We start from the raw sequence: 21,657 nt of genomic DNA on the forward strand, positions 1-21,657 counted from the left end.
TCCACTTGCAGGGAAGGGGCAGAGGAGGACGCTGAACCTCCTCTGTCACTCGGAAGCTGAGAGGATCTTGTCCCTGCCATCCTGCGGCTCCCCTGGGAGTCGTGGGGCTTGTGGCTCCTGGCTGGCTGCTCAGGTCTCAGAAACTCACCCTAGAGAAAATGGCGGATCCCGCCCGGGTCTCTGGCTTAAGGCGCCTCCAGGCTGGCTGCTCCAGTCTCAGAACCTCACCCGAGAGAAAATGTTGGATGCCGTCTGGGTCTCTGGCTTAAGGCGCTCTCTGGAGGTAGGCCCTCCACTTGCAGGGAAGGGGCAGAGGAGAATGCTGAACCTCCTCTGTCACTCAGAAGATGAGAGGATCATGTCCCTGCCGCCCTGCGGCTTCCCTGGGAGTCGTGGGGCTTGTGGCTCCTGGCTGGCTGCTCAGGTCTCAGAAACTCACCCAAGAGAAAAAATCGGTTGTTTGTTTCTTTTGTGTAGTGTAAAAGTGTAATTTATGGATTCCTACTTAATAAGCTAGTACTTTCGCACTGAGTTATATTGCCAGAACAGCACTTTAGTTCTTATGGGAATCGCATACAGAATGTCATTCATATTGAGCTTCTGAGTTTCTGAGAGGGGACAATATAGAAGCATATCAAATATTGAGAAGTATATCCAAGGTTTAGTCCCATGTTTCTGAGCTCAGAGAGAAGTCAATACACACAAGGCCAGTAACATAGGGTAATGGACTGAAAAGCATGTGGCAGAGGTCACAAAGAATTCTTTAGTATCAGGCTTGAGTAACTGGAGGCTTGCATTACTATCAACCAAAAAGGAGAAGATGCAAACAGAAGGGGGTTTGAAGGTAGCCTTCGGGCGTGGTTTTAAATGAAGTATGTTGAACGTATATGTGAGATATAACTAGAGGAGAGAAACATTTGTAAGCCATTAGTGTATGGACCACATTTAAAGTCACAAATTACTGTTGTACACATATGTAAATAAAGTCTTGGAAAGAAAACTGAATTGTTTCAATGATAGGAAATTGGGGTGAAAAGACATAACTAGAAACAATTACCAGTAAAAAACAAACAGTGAGGTCTTGGGAAAATCAATGGAATGTTGAAATCAATCCAGAAAGTTTCTTAGATTCCTGGTTAGAGGTCAATATGATGAGCCATACAGCTTAGTCCTTAGATTTAGACAGGTTTCCAATAATACCAACTTCAATTGAGAACACTTTCAATGCAGACATGAAGTGAGAAGGCTAGTTAGACTAAGCTAGGACAACAATGAGAAAGGATTAGTGGCTGGTTTGAAGGTTACTCACGTAGGACAAAAGAATTAAATTATAGCCATGAAGTTAGAAGGCAAAGGAGAAGCTGTCTTGTAGTATGTTGAAGCTAGACATACATCATTACTTCATGGACTAAAGGGATGGTCATGTAGCCAAGGGGAACATTAGTAGGGAAACGAGAATGTAGTTCAAGAAAAGCAAACTAAATATGTGTTAAGTGGGTATAGATGCTCTGAGTAGGTAGATATGGATGCAGAGTTCATCTTCCTAGTAAAGTGACATCTCGATCAACAGTTAAAATATCAAGTAGAGGTAGTGTTAGAGTTTTGAGAAGAAAAGAATAACATTTTTGTCTAAGAATTTGAGGGACCTATCAGAGTTTGGAAAAAAATAGTGGTTGCTGGGGCTGTTGGATACTTATTAGGTGAACTGATAGAGTGTATCACTTAAGTATATTTCTTTTTATTCATTCATTATTGTATGAAATAGGTGAAGAACTGATAAAACTCCACTTGTTATTTTGTTATTAAGAGGGGATGAAGGAATTAGGGGTGAGTGTGGATGGAAGAGAAGAAACTTGCAGTTACCACAAGGACTGATCTGATTAAGAAGGAAAGAAAGCATGGGTGATTTGGTAAGTGACACAAAAACTAATCAAGTTTATAAACTAGGAATCCTAGCAGGGTCACTGTAGAGTCAGGGAACAGTGGGGAGAGGACTGTAAACATTGGGAACTTCAAGTGGTAAAAATAGAGTTTATGGAGCTGGAGAGATGGTTCAGTGGTTAAGAGCAGTAGCTGTTCTTCTAGAGGACCAGCGTTCAACTCCTATTTGGCTTATGATGGCTCACATGTGTATGACATGTATCATACACAGACATATATGATGAATAGGAGTCATAGCAATGATGTTATAAAGAAGTTATAGTTCCTGATGATGGCCAAGGACTAGGCTCTGCTATGGGACTGTGTAGCTCGGAACAGATTGCGAGATAAGGTCCCTGGAGAAGGCTAGGTTGTTGGGGGAGCCATTTATTCACACCTTTGAAATACCACAAATTAAGGCAGGGATTACACTGGAGGAAGAGACAGTGTTTCAGACCATAAAACTAATTTTAAACACATAATGGTAAGAAGAGTGACATAATACTGATAGATTCATTTCAGGATCTATTTTCTGTTTCCTTCTATTCCTCAAATGTGTGACCCATATAAAGAATTCATTATTTTTGCAAAATACTATTCCCTCTATTAAGTCCCCTAGACTATTAAACTAATATCTGGTTTATGCTTCATTTTCAAATACTCTATTAAGATACCAGAACATTAAATAGAAATATTAATTAGAAATATGAAAAATGACTAAATGCAGACAGAAGACGAAGCTTGAAAAATTAAATATGGATTATTTATTCCATCAATACTACTCAGTGATAAGTTAGCTCTAGAAAATAATGTTCCTTTGTGAAACCCACAATGATAAAAATTTAAATTCTACTCGAATTCACTTGCAACTATTGATTGGAGTACTTGTACTTCATAGGCATAATTCAGATGTTCATGACGTTCAGTATGGTAATTGAAGCTTCTTCCTACCATTCTCTATAAAATGTATGTCACAACACAGGAGCACAGCATCATCTTGACACTTCTCTGAAATCTCTTGTGTCTATTAATACCACCGGCATAGTCATATGTTCACATCATAATCGCTCCCCACCCCTGCACTGGCCCTGTGTTGTATTTGCCATCTGAAACCACAGATGCCTAATCATATCACTAATTTTCATTCCACAGGTTACTCCTGGAGTGTTACTTTATCATGAGTCTCATTATTCAGTGATTGCCATTTCGAGAAGTGTTAATGCTTGCTGAATTGAATTTTATGGCCATCACAGTACAGACATTTCCTAACTTCCTCTGTTGTGGTTACTCTTTTCATCCTTAGAGGCCTTGAAGTAACAAATGAATTTTCAAAAATTAAATTCTTCCCCATATTTTTGCCTTTGGACTAAGCAGTGAACAACTAAAAGCTAACACAAAGATTTATTCGAAAAACAGACATGTCTCTACTTGCAAGTGTAACAAAATTTCTTAAGATCTTTCTCTGACTCATGACAACATAGTTTTCTAAGATGTTTCTTGGGTCCTCATGAAGAATGAGTAGGACTATATTTTATATAATAAATATATGCATAATTAAATTATATTAAAGGCTTTCTATATAATCCTAGGCTTATATGAATTACTGGAAAAATACTTGGCTCAAGCTAAAAATCCCATTTCCTACAATCAAAACCCTGATAAGTATATATGGGAAATTTGTAATTTTTATCAAATATATATATATATATGTATATATCTATCAAAATATCTTTCCAACTAGAATTTTTTCCAATATGTACACTAGAGAAGTGCTATAAACATCTTGGAATTAAATATAGGACAGGATTTCATTGGTTATAAATGTTACAGTAAATGCTACATCTTTGATATATCTCCAACCTTCATATATATCTAAGGACCACTCTACTTACCATAGAAGTCTCCCAAAAAGTAAATTACCTTAAAACAAATTAAACTTTCAGATTCTGAAAGAACCACCATTGGCTTTTTATTCTTTTTAGGACAACAAGGAGATTGTCTTAACCAGAACATCCAAATTTATGAGAAACTCTGAAGCATAAAATATACTGAGTCCAGTTGTACAAAACTCACAAAGCCAACACGATGTAATAAATGGAAATTCAGGGAAATTACAAATTCTCACTTACCGGATATCTCTTCTAGGCATTGCTTAGCCGTCTTACTATAGGAAGAATCCATCTTTGTAGGACTGGTACAGGAGTCAACAGGTGGTAAAGAGGTGCCTTCATTTTCTGAATGTGCTCTGAAGTTAACCAAGAAGACAGAGACAAACAATTGTGGTCACCATTGACTCATCAAAGTAATTCTTCAGTACAAGGAAAAATCAGTTCAAGTTTTTCATCAAGGTCAGTAACTCTTTTTTTTTTTTTCAGCTGAGATGCTCCACATCTATCTGTATAAGAAATTAAGGACTTATTTTATATACTCAAGTATGATATATATATTCATGTGTGTGTGTGTATGTGTGTGTCCCACATGAGTGAGGTATTGATTCAGATATTCTGGATTTATCTGCTCTTGAAAGCTTGTAACTATCAACAGTTGATTGTACTGGTTGTGGGGCAAAAGAAAAATGTATATCCATTTTACAGACCATCTGGGCATAAAATGTTCTTGTAATCATAGTAAAGCATTGAAACCATACCTGAAATACTTTTTAATGCTTATGTTACAAGATGTATCTATAATAGAACACATAAGAATAAATAACAAATAGGCAGTGAAACACAATAATGATCTAAGAATTCTGGGACATTGAAGCTAGTCAGAAACAATTGCTTTCACTGATCTCCCATATGCTTACATTTGTGTGCATGTAAATAGTGTCCAGGGAAATGTAATTCACAAGTAAAGGACTGTCTAATAAAATGCAAGATTCTTAACCTTAAGAATCTTATATTTTTGATATTTCAGTCTTACTTTATACAGTTTCTTTCCTCTATACACAGATGAAAATTTTAGGGAATTTCTTGATACAGATACAAATTGTACATGTTTTTGATTCAAAAGCCCATGTTTGAGAAAGTCACAGCATGAGCCACTGAAATACAGGAGTCAAGCTGGCACAAAACTGTGTGCTGTTGGACTATGTGCTTTTCAGAGATTCTACTTGCCTTACTTTAAATTCCATTTACAGCACTAAGACTAATGCATAGCAAGTCATCCATAATCATAGCTTGGCTTAAGAACACCTATAGCAATACTTGTCTGTGAAATAAAATGTCAGTATACTTCTGAGTCACATTTTAACTAATCTATGGTTATTATCCTAAATTGTAGTTTTGAGAAAAATAAAATGTGAATGTTGATTATTAGAACTAGTTCACATTTTTGCATCACATCTTACCTTGGGGTAAGGTCAGCAATCTCAGTACTATAGAGGTACAAGAACATCAAGAGTCTAAAGTTAAACTGGGATATATGGTAGGTCCAGCAGAGGATAGCAGGAAGAGGGAGAGGAAAAGATCAGAGAGTAAGGAATAAATGGGGAGATGGCTTAGTCTGTAAAGTGCTTGTCACATAACCATGACCTGTGTTTGCATCCCTAGCATCCACATCAATGTCTAGATGCAGCTATATGTCTGTAATCTTAGAGATCACTGGAGCTCATTGGCTTGTCAATACAAATGAATTAGGGGACTGCCATGTTCTGTTAAAGACTGTATCAAAAAATAAAGTGGCCAGTAATCAATCAAGTACCTAATGTTAACCTCTGGCCTCCATTTTAAGGCCTCCATACACAATTATGTACACAATGGATGAACATGTATTTATGCTTCACACATATACAAAATATCACCTGTGCATGTTTACATACACACACATGAAATATATCATTGATATTTAATTGGCAGATGTAAAAATTGATAAGCTTACTATGATTTATAAGCAATGATTTAAAGCTGTTTCATCCTTGGTTAGATGTGTCATATATGTGAAGTAATAATCAAAAGAGTAACAAAGCCAGAGATATATCTTTCTGACCTCTCAGTCGATTTTATCTGAATAAGAAGGCAAAAGTCCTCTCATGTTTTCTAGGGCTTCTTATTCCATGTTGAGCAAGTTTAAATAGTGAGTGTGGAGGTAAGCTAAGCTCACTGAAGAAATCTGACTGGCTGCTGTCCAAGCAGTGTCAAACAGGCATCCAACTTGGCAAACTGGCCTTGATTCAATACAGGCTTAAAAATCCTGCAGGTTCACTATTCAGGGACTTGTCTTCTAGGAGACAAGTTACCTTAGGTGTTTACTTAAATGACTGTCTAAAGTCCAATGCTAATTGTTTCCTATTACATCAACACCAATAGCTGTCATGGGAGGCAGAAGGTGTGATTGTAATAACTTATAAAAATTCAGTGTTGCTCTGGGAAAGTCTGTATGGAACATGAGAATGTTTAGAATGTTGTGTGAGCAGAGATTTTTCTCTACCCAAAACAGATCTTAGAAAGCATGTCCAAGCTGGAAACTGTGTCTACCTTCCTCACTTCATGAATTGATTATTCAGCTCTGTTGGCTATGCCTCTATTGTCCCTTATCTGAGACACTTACAAAGAGTCTTCATATTTGCTTGCTCTATTTTAACTCAGAGTTTCCATGTGATCATATTAGTGTGGTAGTACAGACTTCTAGTTGATTACCTTTTGGTGAATTTTTAGTTTAAGGCACAAGAGAATATGGTTTATATTCTATCTCTTTGGTGCCTGTACCCTGCCATTCTCCATATGAGTCATTATATGGAAACAGATTAATTGTTACAAAGAACATAAGCTACTAAACTCCACATCACTTACAAAAGAACTTGGAAGCTCTCCTTGGTTTATTTTCAGAAGTAGGTCAGCTCAGACATCTCTGTTCCATGCATTTCATAAAACTGGCAAATATCTAGTCCTTTCTCTATTTACAATAGTGCTAGAATTATATTTTAGCTCTGATCTATTGGGATATAATCAACAGCAATTACTAAAGTTTTGCTTTTTATACAAATAATCAAAGAAATTATCCAAGGTTCTTGACAATTTCCAAATGTTCTCTATTTTTGGGACAATTTTATACTAGTGGAATAAAAACATTTTGGTCTTATCATGAAACTATTTATGAAGATTTCAAAATTTCACAGGAACACTTTGACATAGTGAATACTGCAGAATATCCCTCACTGGTTCACACAACACAGTCTGACATGACGACAGTGCACAGTACATGTATCTACTGAAACTATGACCTGGAGCTTGGAAAGTAGTGTTTACTTTATGTAGAGTCCTAGTTTCCCAGGTATACAAGATGTTACTAGAAGTTGTAGAACTAAGAAATCTAAATCTCAACAATGATTAGCCTAAAATTAAAAGTCCATTTTTATGTATTTTCCATGCAACAAGTATTGGTCTAGTGTAATATCTATGTAACAACACTAAATTTCACTCCAATTCTCCAAGGTGGGTACTATAGGCAAACAAATTACAATTTTTAGCTGTCTGACCATTGACCAAGGTAATAGCCTTGTGTATATTTAACCAAAACTCAAACTAGACTGCCTATAAATAGTGACTGTTAATCACTACTATGACAATTATACTGCATTCATAACCCATGAAATAAAATCAGACTCTATTAGTCCTTACTGGACACTCAGTATTATATTTCAACTTCCCTTTGCTAATACATCAGTCTAAAAGAGATATTATTGAATGTGACTGTCAATTTACGTATTCTAAATGTTACACTTTACTGGCCATTTAAGCAACTTGATAACTTATATTAGGTATTATTGAATTTGATCTTTTGTAAAAAAGAGTACTTTTATATTGACCTAAATATAACAGTGTATAATTTGTGATGTAAATGCATATGTATATTCATACCCAGATAACTTAAGTTTTGACCACTTAGACAACCTAGATGCAGTAACATGGTTTTAAATATAATTTTCCGTGAAAAGAAACCAGGGCTCACTGAAAAACAGATAAAACAAATTTAGGAAATGCGCAAGATGAGTTAAATGAACATTAAATCACACAAAAGAGGGTCTGGAAAAGTAGAAATGCTTATGAAAAGGTCATACAGAGCAGCCTGAAGGATTTCCCAGAGCCATAGGTAGGGAGATTTTCAACATCAAATTAAATTATGTTGGCAATGTATTATATCTCATGAAATAAAATAAGACTCTATTCATCCATACAGTATGGATGGGTAGATAACAGAGAGAAACTATTTTCTCAAACATGAAATACATACAGATGAAAAATAGAATTATATAATAATTTATGATTATTAGAATATAATTTTAATTCAGACATGAAACTTCAAAGGATGCTGCAAGTTTTGAGATAATGGAAATTAAGAACAATGTTTTTTTTTAAGTTTTAAAATATCTTCCTCCATAAATGTTTATTAAATATAAATGGAATTAATTTTAAAATAGAAAACTACAGCGAATATTACTTTAAAGAAACAAACAAATTTTATGTCAGAATAATAGCAAATTAAGTAATCATATAATACCTTTAGATTGAGCAATGGATGCACATAGCTTTGTTTGTGTGAAACTGGAGGAAAATAAATCCATTTGTCTAAAAATGGGTAAATATTAGAAAGAACCAGATAAAGGAAGAATATTGAAAATTGGCCTTTAAAATACCAGTTTCAGAAAAATCAAGGAAAGAGTGTAGAACAGGCTGCTAGGAAGACATGACTATCATATAGAACATTAATTTTAAACTGCTTTAAGTAGTGCCTTGGGGACAATTAATTAAAGAGTGTTTTTAGTTATTTTAAATACAGCAAAACACACACAGACAGACAGATACACACACACACACACATACAAACACACACACACATATACAAGGTATTGACATTACCTTAAGTTTCCTATAGATTTAAATTTTTCCAGATTACTTGAATGTAAGATTCGAAAGGCAAATACAAGAAAGGATGCCCATAATCCTCTATGCTTAAAAAATTTGAACTATAGCAGGGTTTATTACAATAGTCCATCTTCCAGTAGCAGGTCTGTATTTCATCTTTAAAACACTGTTGTGTGAGGTTATTTAGACTACTTCGCAATGCACAAAATTATATCAAGCCTAGCAAAAGGCTTGGGAGAAAAGAATTCAATAGTCTCTAGTGTGTGCTGATGACCAATTATTTCCCATTCACATAAATCTACCACTGCAGTACAATCTGCAGTGGTTGCCTGAGGATGTACAATGCTTTTTCTGAAAGACAGTTATGTGCTCCACATTTCAAGCTCTGTAAACTCGCAGCTCCTCCTACACAATTCATTGTTCAACAAATAATCTGAGCTTCAACATAGTGAGCACTTTAGAAACCAGTGTTTTGCATTCTCTGCCTTTCAGAATCCAGCAAATGACCATTCCCCATATAACTTCCTAGGAGAATCTGGACTGTACATCTTACAACCCAAATTTCATCTAACAGTCTATGATGCTGTTTTCAAAAGTGAAACTAACTTACATCAAAAGGAAAGATATTTAAAATAATAATTAATTGAACTAATTTTACAAATATAGAGTTACAGAGGCATACAATTTATATTTAATAAGTAGATTTACAATACTCAGTGATTTTTGTTTCTTCATTAGTCATGTTTTACCTGATAGTCTCAGGGATATTTTTTTCTTCTCATAATTGTTCAGGCAGCCTCTGCCTCAACCCCTTTGCTTGTATGAGCTTGCATTATATTCCACATATCACCTTACTGGCATTTAATATAAATGGAAAGAAAGTGAAGGATGTAGGGTTAAAAAAGTTCATGAAAAAGGTTAACAGTTGTTTTAGTTTTTTCCTGTGACTCATAATATATTCAAGTGTCATTTCTTGTGAATTAACTAATAGTTGCACTATTTTTTTCTTACATAATGTTTCAAATATTGGGACATAGGTGTGAAGTAATACATTCAAAAGGAATGGATAAAAAAATATAGAAGGAAATGACAGTTTTTAGATAATTAAAGGAGACTATGGGTTTCCCTAGATTATGGGTTAGCCATTTATTTTATATATATATATATATATATATATATATATACACACACACACACACACACACACACACACACACACACACATATATATATATATATATATATATATATATATATATATATATATTTCCTAGGGCATGGTGTTTCCTCTCACCAATAGCACAGTGACTAAGAGAAGGAGAAGAGACGATAATTTACCCAGAACATTGTCAGGTAGAGACAGTGGTGCTCTAATTCATGAGGGTTTAGAGCAGCAGCTCTTAACCTATGAGGCAAGACCTCTTGGGAGGGGGTCTCATATAAGACACCCTACATATCAGATATTTACATTCCAATTCATAACAATAGCAAAATTATAGTTATGAAGTAGCAACAAAACAACTTTATGGTGGGGGGGGTCACCACAAAATAATGAACTAACTGTATGTAAAGGGCCACAGCATTAGGAATGTTGAGAACCACTGTTTTAGAGCAAGATAAGAATGCTATCAGGAATTGGATTAGAGAACATTCTTATAATATTTTGCACTTTTAATTTGGCTTTGTTTTGCCCATGATCTGAAACTTAAGTGAAACTGAGTTTAAAGTAATTGACTAAAGTTTTTGGCCCAGGAAATTTAAAGCCTATGCCGAGGAAGAGGCTGCAACAGTTAAAGATGGGACAACAGAAAAGGTTCATGAGTCAAAACCATACCCAGGTCAGGAGAACTCTATCATTTGAGGTATAAAAAGAAGGCCTACACTGAAGGAGTTCCCTAGTTCTCAAAACCAAATCCCTAGGGAAAGTTTCCCCTGAGTGAGGACAGAAGGTATTAAACCTGTGGTCCAAAGAGTCCAGGATACATAACTGGGCTGGAAGCGTAACTTAGCAACCTGATCCACAAGGTAAAAGTATTGCAGGCATTGGGGATATAAGATTGATGGTCTCATGGAGTCCTTCTTCAGAGTTTTCAAGAGCAACTGAGGACAGGCAATGTGTGGTTGATTGTAACCTCTTCCAGGAGGTCATTTCAGGTCATGTGTGAAGCTGTGAGGGTGATGCTTAAGTAGCTTAAGTTACAATCTAACTTAAACTATTTTAGATGGCAGCATCACAGGATATCTGCAAATGAAAGTTGCAGTCACGGTTGGAGATGCGTATATCACAACTAGCAAAGTTGAAGTATGAACCTTCTTAATCTTTAGAAAATTTCATCATGAGCCCATGGTGCCAGACATGGAACTAAAAGATTTGATATTTTCTCTGGTAGACTTTGGTTTGGTTAGTTCTCATTATACCTTCCCATGAACTGATTCTTCCATTTTCAGATTAGGGATGCTTATTATGCATTTTTCTATGTGGTCATCAATATACAGCTTCTTTGTTGTTGTTGTTTATCTTATAGAAATTCACAGTTAACATATTGCCTCGAGTCTGGGTGAGATATAGACTTTGTACTTTTGGATTACCCTAATTTGTTAAGACTATGGGAACTGTTAATTTGTTGAACAGTAGTTTGCAATATGAGATGAACATGAGACTGTAGAGACAAGCTGTGTAATGTTTGATTTACAGTCATATGCTTGGGCATCAAGTTTACCAAAAGTGGAATTCAGATGACTAGTCTCAATTGCCAACATAATGAGAATGAGAATGAGAATCTCCTGGGAAATAGAATTCTGGGAGTGTTTGTCAAGAGGCATCTGGATTAGGTTGATTCAGGAAGAAAGACCGTCCAATGCTCTTTCCATTGCTTGTCCTGAATTTTGCACTCTATAAAAAGCTTTTATACTTTTACTTGAACTGTGAGCCAGAAGAAACCATTTCTTTCTTATGTTGCTTTTGGAAGGTTAGTTTTTGTCTTTAAATCACAGCATTAAGAAGGGAAACTGAGATAATGCTGACACTCTACTTATCTTTCTAGTTCTAGATTACTGTGGAATTTCCCTGATTCCAAGAGCTAAATGTAGTTTTCTACTTTCTATGATGGTTTCAGACTGAGTCGTAGGGATTCTTTTCATTTCCGAGTCATAGAGCACAAATTAGTCTGTCTCTTGTCTACTACATCTGGGACAATGAATGGTGAATGAAGTATGAAACAGGTCATGTATCCCCTATTGCGCATGTTCCATATATGTACTAAACATTATTTATTTCTATTCTTTGAAAATTTAGTATTCACACACACACACACACACACACACACACACATGTATATGTTTTTCACCCCTATTACCCTGTCCTGTTTCCCTCGAGAATAGCAAATTATCTCTGTCAGCTTTATATCTGACAAATTAATTTCTAGGATATCCAAAAGGCTAAAATAATATGAAACAAGAAGAAACAAACTGGCCAACCCAAAACAACAACCATAAATAACAATAAAATGGAGAGCTAAGGAACTGAGAAGCAAATTCTCCAGTGAGGAAAACAGATAGCTAAGAAATAGCTTTGAAATGTTCAACACATTTATAGTAATGCAAATCACACATAGTTGGAGATTCCATCTTACCCTAGTCAGAATAGCTGCTGTCAAGAAATTAAACATCAAATGCTGGTGAGGTTATAGGGAAAGAATACTGTATCAGCATAGTTGGAGGGTAAACTCTATGAAAACTATAGAAATCAGTGTGGCAGTGTCTTAAACACTGCCAGAAGACCCATATATTCCACTCCTTGGCATAGACACATAAGTCTCTATATCTTCCTAGGCAGACACTTGTTCACTTGCATTCCCTCATTCTACAGTCATGGTAGGAAATGGAACCAGTGTAGCTATGTGCTGATGCTCAGATAATAACATTATGCTATATATACATAATAGACTTTTATTCAAGTATTTAAAAAGCAAAATTGTAAGCTTTAAAAGCCCAAAAAATAATTGCTTGCTATGAGCTTATAATACATATGCAAGACACTGAATCCATACTAGTTAACTGTCTAAATAATCAAATAGCAAATAGCAACAAAAGCTATGGAGACTAGGGGGTCCAAATATTGGCTGAGACATAGTGGATATTCTCAGAGTATATGGCCATGATGGTTTCTGCAAGAAAAAGTCTGTAAGTGGAAAGGAGTTATAGATCTAGTAAATGGTCTCCAACAGCAGAGAGAAGGTCTTGAGCCGGATTAGGTAGTCTATATTACAGAAAGACTGCTACATTGTTGCAATGTGCTAGCCGGAGAAGGTTGCAAATTCACCTTGAGTGATAGCTAGGAGGAAAGAGATTTTTGTGTAGCGTTGGAGAGATCCAATAGAAGATTATATAAGATAGATAGGATACCGATTATCCTCAATTTACAAAGTCCACCATCACTTGAAAACTGTGAAGTCAAAGGGCATTGAATATAGCTGAAGGTGTACTGCACATTGTTATCTTTCACCAACGAGGTCTCCTAGCTAAGTGGGAGATGCAATTTCTGGCTATCGTCCAGTTTCATTGAGAATAACCTGCTGCACATACCCAGCTCAGAATAGGATTAAAGTCTGAACCACAAAAAGTACAGTTTGTGTTGAATGGCACATCACTTTTACATTATTATCACATCAAAAAATTGAGGTGAACCATCATAAATCAGAGATCTCTCTATACAAGTTAAATTTCAAAAAGTTCAAATTTTGTTAGATTGTATGATGCAAACTGCCCTGAAGTAAAAGTGGAGAGACTTACTGGAAATTTGGTGAGAATTGCCAAGTGAAATGGGAAGAAATGGTTCTCTCAGGTTATGTTTTGAGAGAATTAGTAGGACTAGCTAAAAGTTGGATAATTTGGAAGTGATTAAGAGAAGAAAATATTGATTTTTCTTCCTATTTGTTTTCTTTAGTCCTCCAACCACATGGTCATGAATTTTTATGGGAATCTCTTTGACTGTTTTAATTATTAGAACATATGTGGCACTTTACGGTTTATTACTTTGCTCATTTTAACCTAGATTGGTAAATTGCTACCAGATTTAGATGATGGTCCAGCCTTCTTCCTTAAGCCTGACACCATCAAACTTTCCCTTTATGTCGCACTTAACTTAACCTCTCTATTAGACATTAGTTGGCTACACTGCCTATTAAGAATTTAAGATAACTCTTCAACATTGATACTAACAAAATGTACTTTTATACCAGCACTGACGTACATATTTTGTTATATTTTTGCCATGTCTCTTACCTTTGTTTCACAACTGCAGGTCACCTAAAGTGTGAAGCATGGATATATAAAGAGAATAGAATGTGGTGACTTCTTTTTGTCTGACTTCTGTCAACTTGTTATTTTACCATCTCCAAGATATTTCTGTAGACAAAGTAACACTTAGAAAGGCAGGCTATTCCAATTTTGAATCGCTGTGATGGCTGAGAACCTCTTCTGTTGAACTTACTAACTAGGTTAAATTCTCTACCTTTTAATATTAGGTTTTTCTGCCCATCACGTGAATAAAGTTCATAGTATCATTAAAGTATTCACTACTTTGTGAGGATAATTGAGTTACAAATGATATGTGAAATATGTTGTACCATATTAGCAATTAGATTGCACAAAATCCTTTAACTATTGTAACCTAACATTGTATTCATGGAACTCTGAATGTACAGTTGTTTAGAAAGAGTATTATGAAGCATGTATCAGTGTTCCACTAGGAGTGGTGAGTAAATAAGTGTCCTGGTTAGCTTTTATCAATTAGGCGTAAGCCAGGAAGAAGGAGAAAATGCTCCCTTCACATTGGAGTGTAGGCAAGCCTGTGAAAAAGTTTCATTAATGATTGACTTGGAAGGGCCCATCACACAGAGGAAGTACCACTTATTGGCAGATGACTCTGAGTTATCTAAGAAACCAGGCTAAGCAAGGCGTGAAGAGTTAGCCAGTAAAGGAGTGTCCCTCCATGGTTTGTGCTTCAGTTCCTGCCTGCAGGCTCCTACATTCCTTGATACCTTGATCTGAATTTCTCAGAAATAGACTATTACTTGGAAATGAAACATGAAATGAACCCTCTCCTTCCTAATTGGTTTTGATGATAGAGATTTATCATATCAATAGTAACCTAACTCAGTAAGAAAATCCTAAATGAGGAGAAAAGGAAATTAACTCACACTCAGCCCAATAATTTTCCAAGTCTATGTAGGTTGCTTAAGTATATAAATATTATATATTTGTACATGTTCATTCATATGAAAGGTGTGTATTATGCCAATTTATACTAATTTAAAATTCATGCTTTTTTATTATAAAGGACTTTTTGAGGCATATACTTTCTTCTAGTCCAGGCTGCTCACAATCATTCAGTTCCCCTAACTTCCCACTTAAGTGTTGCGATCTACAGGTATTCACTGCCATGCTCCATCTACAAGTGATTGAGAAATTTGAAAATGTATTATTGACATTTTCCTAGTATGAATTTCCTGGTAATAAATGCTCATTTTTTCACATTGCAGAAAGAACTGACAAGCAGAGGAAAGCATGTCCTCACGTTCAGGCTCACTGAACAGAAAATGTGGGCAGTCGGTCGGAATCTGTTTTAGACGCAAATTTTGCAGGCTCTGTGAATTTCTGAGATCATTACTTTTCTAAATTTAAATCACTGCTCCTCCATTTCTGATAAATAGGAATACTGTCACATACTCTTAGATCTGTGATAAAGTTTATGTCAAAAAATAGATATCAATCTTGAAACATGGATGATTTCAGTAAGTAAGCACTTTAAAGATATTTTAAAAGATGATAGTATCATTATAAAGTCATAAATCATAAGTATTATCATTTCTAAAATTAACAATTCCTATAAGACATGTCAAGGGTTTCCAGGGAGGATTCTTACATAAATAAGAATAGTTAGAATGAGAAAGGACATGTAGTTCCACACTCAAAATGCCATGAATCAGGAATATAAGCATCTCTCACTCATGGCAGGAAAGCATGAGTATTTAATTAACCTTTAGAGGATATAATTTTATTATTTATATTAGTTCTGTCATCTATGGAGTACTATACAATGTATTTAATTCATTTTATTTATTTTAACTATTTTATATTGTTGATATTAACCTAAGTATAATCATTGCCATTAATAATGATAGTTTTACATGGAATTGCTTCCTTCAATCTTTTAAAGCAACTACCCTGGGCTGGTGAGATGGGTCAGTGGGTAAGAGCACTGACTGTTTTTCCAAAAGTCCTGAGTTCAAATCCCAGCAACATGGTAGCTCACAACTACCCATAATGAAATCTGATGTCCTCTTCTGGCACATCAGAACACAGCTAGAGTGTACTTATGTATAATAATAAATGCATCTTTAAACAAACAAACAGCTAGCCTACATCAATCACTGAAAGATTTGTAGAAGGCAGGGTAATACATGAAAGTGTTATTAATGTAGTATAAATATCAATCCAATCTTGAATCAAGTTATATGAGGTATGATTCATTATTTCATCTCCATTTTACAGACTGGAAAACTGAAGTTCAAAATCCTTAAGTGTGTTACTAGAGGTCACATGACCAATCATTGGTGGACACCAGTGTGGTTCTAAGCGCCATGTCCTTAAGTAGGTTGGGTCATGTTCCTAAACAACAGCAATGCAAGACTGTGTCTGCTCTCTGTGTTCCTGTCGTTGAACCATGACACCACACATCCATAAAATTTTCATTAAGGGAGAACTGAAAGTTTCAAAGTATATGAAGAATCTGTTTGGGTTACATGGCATACCAATAGGTACTACCAGCTAAGCTGTGCTCCTTCCTCATAATTGTGTACAAATGCAGTGGACTATTACTCAAATATAAAAGAGGAGAAAGCCTGTCATTTGATACATAAGAAGGTGCAAAAATTCAACCATTTTATTTCCTGCATTTAAGGTAAAAAAAGAAGGCGGATGGGGAGAAGCTGATTTCAGAGAACTAGAGAGTAGTCATATATTAGTGACGGGGGAGGTTTTAGAATTATTGTTCCGAGAAACAAAATTTATTTATTAAAGTAGAAACAAGCTTAGTAGACGCAAGGTTTAGTACAAAATGGTGACTCCATATGGTAATAATAGAATGCATGCAAATTCCATAGAGGGAGTGTGAAGTATGCTCACGACACAGAGGGTAACACTGCTCATGAAAGCATGTGAATTAGGTATACTTAGTCATTTCATATGCAAAATGATCATATATGTGGTAATTGCATTTAATTTTGTGTATCAATTTTAAAAATTGAGGAATTACCACTAGAGAGTTCTGTGTCTTATATAGATGTGTTCACTACCAATGTAAAGTAAAAATAGGTTACTTTGGTTACTGTATAGTAGCTTGTGTATATTTTCAGATACAATCTATAATTGTTTGATGTAAACAGTTTAGAATGAATGCCCCAGTATAAAATTGTAATACAGAGTTATCTCAAATATTAATCAAGATTAAGAGTACTGAATCATACTGGCTGTGGTCACAGACACCACTATTCCCAGCCTGGTCTGCAGAGTGAGTTTCAGGACAGCCAGGGTTACACAAAAAAATCCCTGTCTTGGAATGAAAAACAGAGAATGGTGGAATAATTATATTTTCAAATTGAATTTTCATTTGCTTAATTTTTATCACAATGAACAAATAAGACTGTGCTACTTGTAGAAATAAGCTGGGTGAATATGTAAGGGTAGCTATTCATTTTCATTGACCAATAATAATTGATTTTAAAATGATTGATATCAAAATCCAAATTAGAAAATGATTGATGTCTTCAAAAAATATTTGAAATGGACGCATGTACAGAGCATGATATAATTAAAGCTCCATGGCTTTCTTATATCATTGAAATGTGGATTTTGACAGAGGCATCTTTATTTCTGATTAGCCAGTTGTAGACTTTAGAATGAGAAACACTAATTCTCCTGATCCAGGTACAAAGGCTTAAATGCACAGCTACTGGAGTATGACTAGCAATAATACCAGGGCTGTCACATGCCCCCCCAATCAAATTTAACAAATGTAACAATTAAAATTTTTTCTTAATGAGTGTATAGGAACTTGGAAAAATTTGGTTCTTTCAAGGGAAAAATAAACAATTACAATTCTTGGCTTTATTTTTAAAAGCCATATATCCTGTATATTAATAAATACTTCATTACAGTCTTGACTCTGTGACAATTATAGGAAGTATTGTTTCCTGTTCTTAAAATATCTTATATCCTTTAAATCTGACATCTTCCCAAAAGGATGGGATCAAAGTAGACATTATTCTTCCCTTGGTTAGGTCTTACTAATCAGACAGTGAACTAAATTAGGCTTATACTAGTGACTGACAGAGGCTGAAAGTGAACTAAATTAGGCTTATACTTGTGACTGATTGATGAGGCAAGTCATAGCACAAGAAAAATAGCCTTCTTAGGTAACTATGTAGTAATACATACATACTTTTAGATATAATATACAATTATGTTTGATATATATAGTTTAGAAGCATATCCCAATGCAAAACTGTAAAATATGAATATACCACATATAATTATTTTTATCTACAAATATATTTAGCAGTAGAAATTTAATATAACATTTACTTTGTGAATGCTATACCTTATAAAAAACATTTATGGACTTAACACAATACCAGAGTGTAGAACAAATATATCTATTACCTTTGTTATTATTTTAAACTCTAGTAACACCTGAAGGAAATGAATCTAGGAAATTTTAAGTGACTTGTTTAAAGGCTCAAGTTAGTAAATAGTATATTCAGTATATATGTGTATGCTCTTGAGGCCAACTATTTTAATCATTATGCTTTACTCAAACATGACAACAGAAAATGATTGTCAGTGCCTTAAGTCTGAGAATTATTTTCGGAGACAGCTTGCGCTAATAGCAGTCTTCAGTTGCCAGTCATTACAGGGTAGTATGATGACAAACTTACCATGAGAAATGTATGCCACCTCGATTCCACCTTGCCCTTAGCAGGATGGAAGTTAATTTTTGAAGGCCTCAGCTTCTGAGAGAATAAGGCCTGACACATGGGAAGGTTTGTTCAGACTAAGCTTTTGTGCCAAATTCTAGTCTGTAGCTTCAAAGAGAAACGTTGTTAAATGCCCATTTAATTTAATGTTCTACGTCTAAATATGAAGATCTGTGAACACAGGCCCACAGAGGCCACCTCACCTGTAAATGAACGGAGCCACCGTGGCAGTGTTGGGATGACTATGCTGCTGCTGCTGAGGGAGCTGGACAGCTCCATTGGCAGGGCTCTGCCCACTGCTGTGTGCTACCTGCACAACACAGGAGCTGGAGGGAGATGCTTGGCCCACTTCCCGCCCCTCCAGAGGAGCAGAGAGGCTGGGCATGTTTGCCTTCTCCGTAGTGATGGCCTTTGGGAAGGCCTGGGACGAGCTTCCCTTGCTAGTCCTGAATTTCTCAGACTCTTTACTTGCTGCACTGCCGGGTGAAATAGTTTGCTTTGGCGTGGGCACCTTTGAGCCTGGCTTTGGAATTCCACTGGACGATGGAATTAAGCTCTCTTTCTTGGCTGCTGTGGTCTTGCTGCCCTTTGGGATCAAGCTTGCGATTTTAGAGGTCTTTTTCGGAGCTGCCTCCATCACCTGGTCCTTCTCTTCTTTTCCTGGCTTCTCAGCGCAGGCTTTATTCTTGTCCCTGTTTTTCTCCTCCTTTTCTTTTGGCTGCAGCAAAGACTTTTTATTGCTGAAATTTTTGCTTCCTGCTTTCGGAGGGGTTAATTTAGGTGACACTTTGGGGCTGCTGTTTGTGGAGCCACCACTATTCAGACCACTGTTAAAACCTTCCATTTCTCCTGATTCAGAGAAGGCATCATCATCTCTCCCACCATCATTAGGTCCGGAACAGGGAGCCTGAGGGGGGCGCAAGGCTGTCCGGGCATTTACCAGCTTGAATTTTTCAAGCATTGATTTCTGTCCCGAAGGAGCACTTTTGACCCCTTCTGTGGCAGGCGGCTTCAGTCTGTCTGAAGATGGTGTGGGAGAGGTGGCAGGGCTTGGCTGCTTCACTGTCAGCATGGTGGAGGTTGCACTGTGCTTGACATTCATGGACTTGCTGCGCCAGGGCTTGCTGGCGCTTGGGGAAGGGATGGCAGAGGCTGGGGGTTGCCCAGAAGTATTAGGAGGCTGTGTGTTTCCATTTATACCTGAAGATGGTTGAGGTCCTTTGGGGGAATCTGTACAGAAATAAGAAAAAAATTAGAAAGATTAATTTTCTTAGACACTTATAAATTAAATCACCATTGCACATTTTTTTCCTTAAACAAACAAACAGACAACAGGTATCTATGTGCCTGGCCAGAAGAGGGAATCAGATTCCCTGGTACTGGAGTTCCCGGTGGTGGTTATGAACCAGCCATTATGAGTACTGAGATTCATGTCTTCTGCAAAAGCCTTACGTATTCTTGGCCACTGAGCCATCGCTCCAATCCCACGTGTTTCCTAATCACAGATATATTTCTTCTGAACTGAAGATGACATACTATGTAGTATTAATTACTTCTGTGTTATGATTTTCACCCTTTATATTTTGGTTGTATTTTGAAGGCATCAATTTGCCTTCAAAGAAAACTAAACACATACTCAAGTTACTCCTACCAAATGAAATTTGTCAGCTCTAATCATTCATATATTTGAAAATAAATAAAACAATATCCCTCTTCTAAGAAATTCTTTGTTATCGAGTTCATTCTAACAAGTGGATGTTCTGCATTGCTTATGAAATGGAGATTTTTTTCTAAGTTGCAACAATATTAGCTACTTGTTATCTAACTAAATATGATTGATGATGTAGCCTTTTAATTAACTGTATTTATTAACATAAACTAGCCACTAAGGTTATATTTCGTGATGTGTGTGTGTGTGTGTGTGTGTGTGTGTGTGTGTGTGTGTATGCATGCTTGTTCATGCACACATAAAGCTAACTTTTGGAGTTGCTTTCTTACCTAATTTGTTCTGAGACAGGATCTTAGTGTCTCTGCTTCTTCATGGTGTAGTTTTAGCTAGCCAGGCTGAGCTGTTAGGTGGTTTTCCTGTCTCCAATTCCCTTCTACCTTTCTTTTAGATATAGAAATGCTAGGATTGCAGATGTGTGTTACTGCATTTGGCTTTCTGAATGGGGTTCAGTATCTAATTCAGGTCCTTGGAACTGCATTGTGAGTGCCTTTATATTCTGAGATATCTCCCCAGATTCAAACTCTATTTCTGTTTTTATTCATGATAATCCTGAAACAAGGGTGTCTATTATCATCCTCACTTTACAGATTCCCCAAAGGCCTACTATTATCCGTCTTTCTGCATAAATTTACATGTTTACTGATTTTACAAAATTACTGTCATTCTATTCTGCTTTTTCTAGGAATATTAATCAATTTGATCTAATTCCTTCTATCTACAGAACCTAGTCTAATCATATCATCTGTTAGTATTTACTGAACGACTTCTGGATTTAGGGCACTCAAAGTATAATCATGTTAGAGCAAAGAAAAGGGACATAAGGCAAATATCACTGTATGGTGACATATGTCAAACATCAGAAGAGCAGGGTTTGTGGAGGTAATGGTAGAGATAATGAGAGTTGCCTGAGCTTACACAGGGAGGTGCCAAGTAAAACCAGGACAGATGACGTAAGGGGGATAATATAAACACTCAAGTCAAGAGGACATTCAAGAAACAATTAAGGAAGTACATATTTTTCCATTTACTTCTATTTATAAAGACTTATATCCTTATATTAGAAAACAAATTTGGGGGGAAATATAATCACCCAAAATCCAAGCATGTT

At 36.0% G+C, this 21,657-nt stretch overlaps 1 protein-coding gene across 7 annotated transcripts in view; it reads right to left on the reverse strand.

Moving 5' to 3' along the window:
- Positions 1–21,657, reverse strand: part of Nav3 (neuron navigator 3) — a 747,532-nt gene that overhangs the window by 160,382 nt on the left and 565,493 nt on the right. For all 7 annotated transcript variants that reach the window (XM_031349800.1, XM_031349802.1, XM_031349801.1 and 4 more), the window contains 2 exons: positions 19,024–20,050; positions 4,050–4,165 (listed from right to left, as the gene is read on the reverse strand). In XM_031349800.1, coding sequence (XP_031205660.1) covers positions 4,050–4,165; positions 19,024–20,050 — 1,143 coding nt within the window. The remainder of the gene's footprint in view (positions 1–4,049; positions 4,166–19,023; positions 20,051–21,657) is intronic.

Source organism: Mastomys coucha, unplaced genomic scaffold, assembly GCF_008632895.1.
Source record: "Mastomys coucha isolate ucsf_1 unplaced genomic scaffold, UCSF_Mcou_1 pScaffold4, whole genome shotgun sequence".
NCBI classification, from domain to species: domain Eukaryota; kingdom Metazoa; phylum Chordata; class Mammalia; order Rodentia; family Muridae; genus Mastomys; species Mastomys coucha.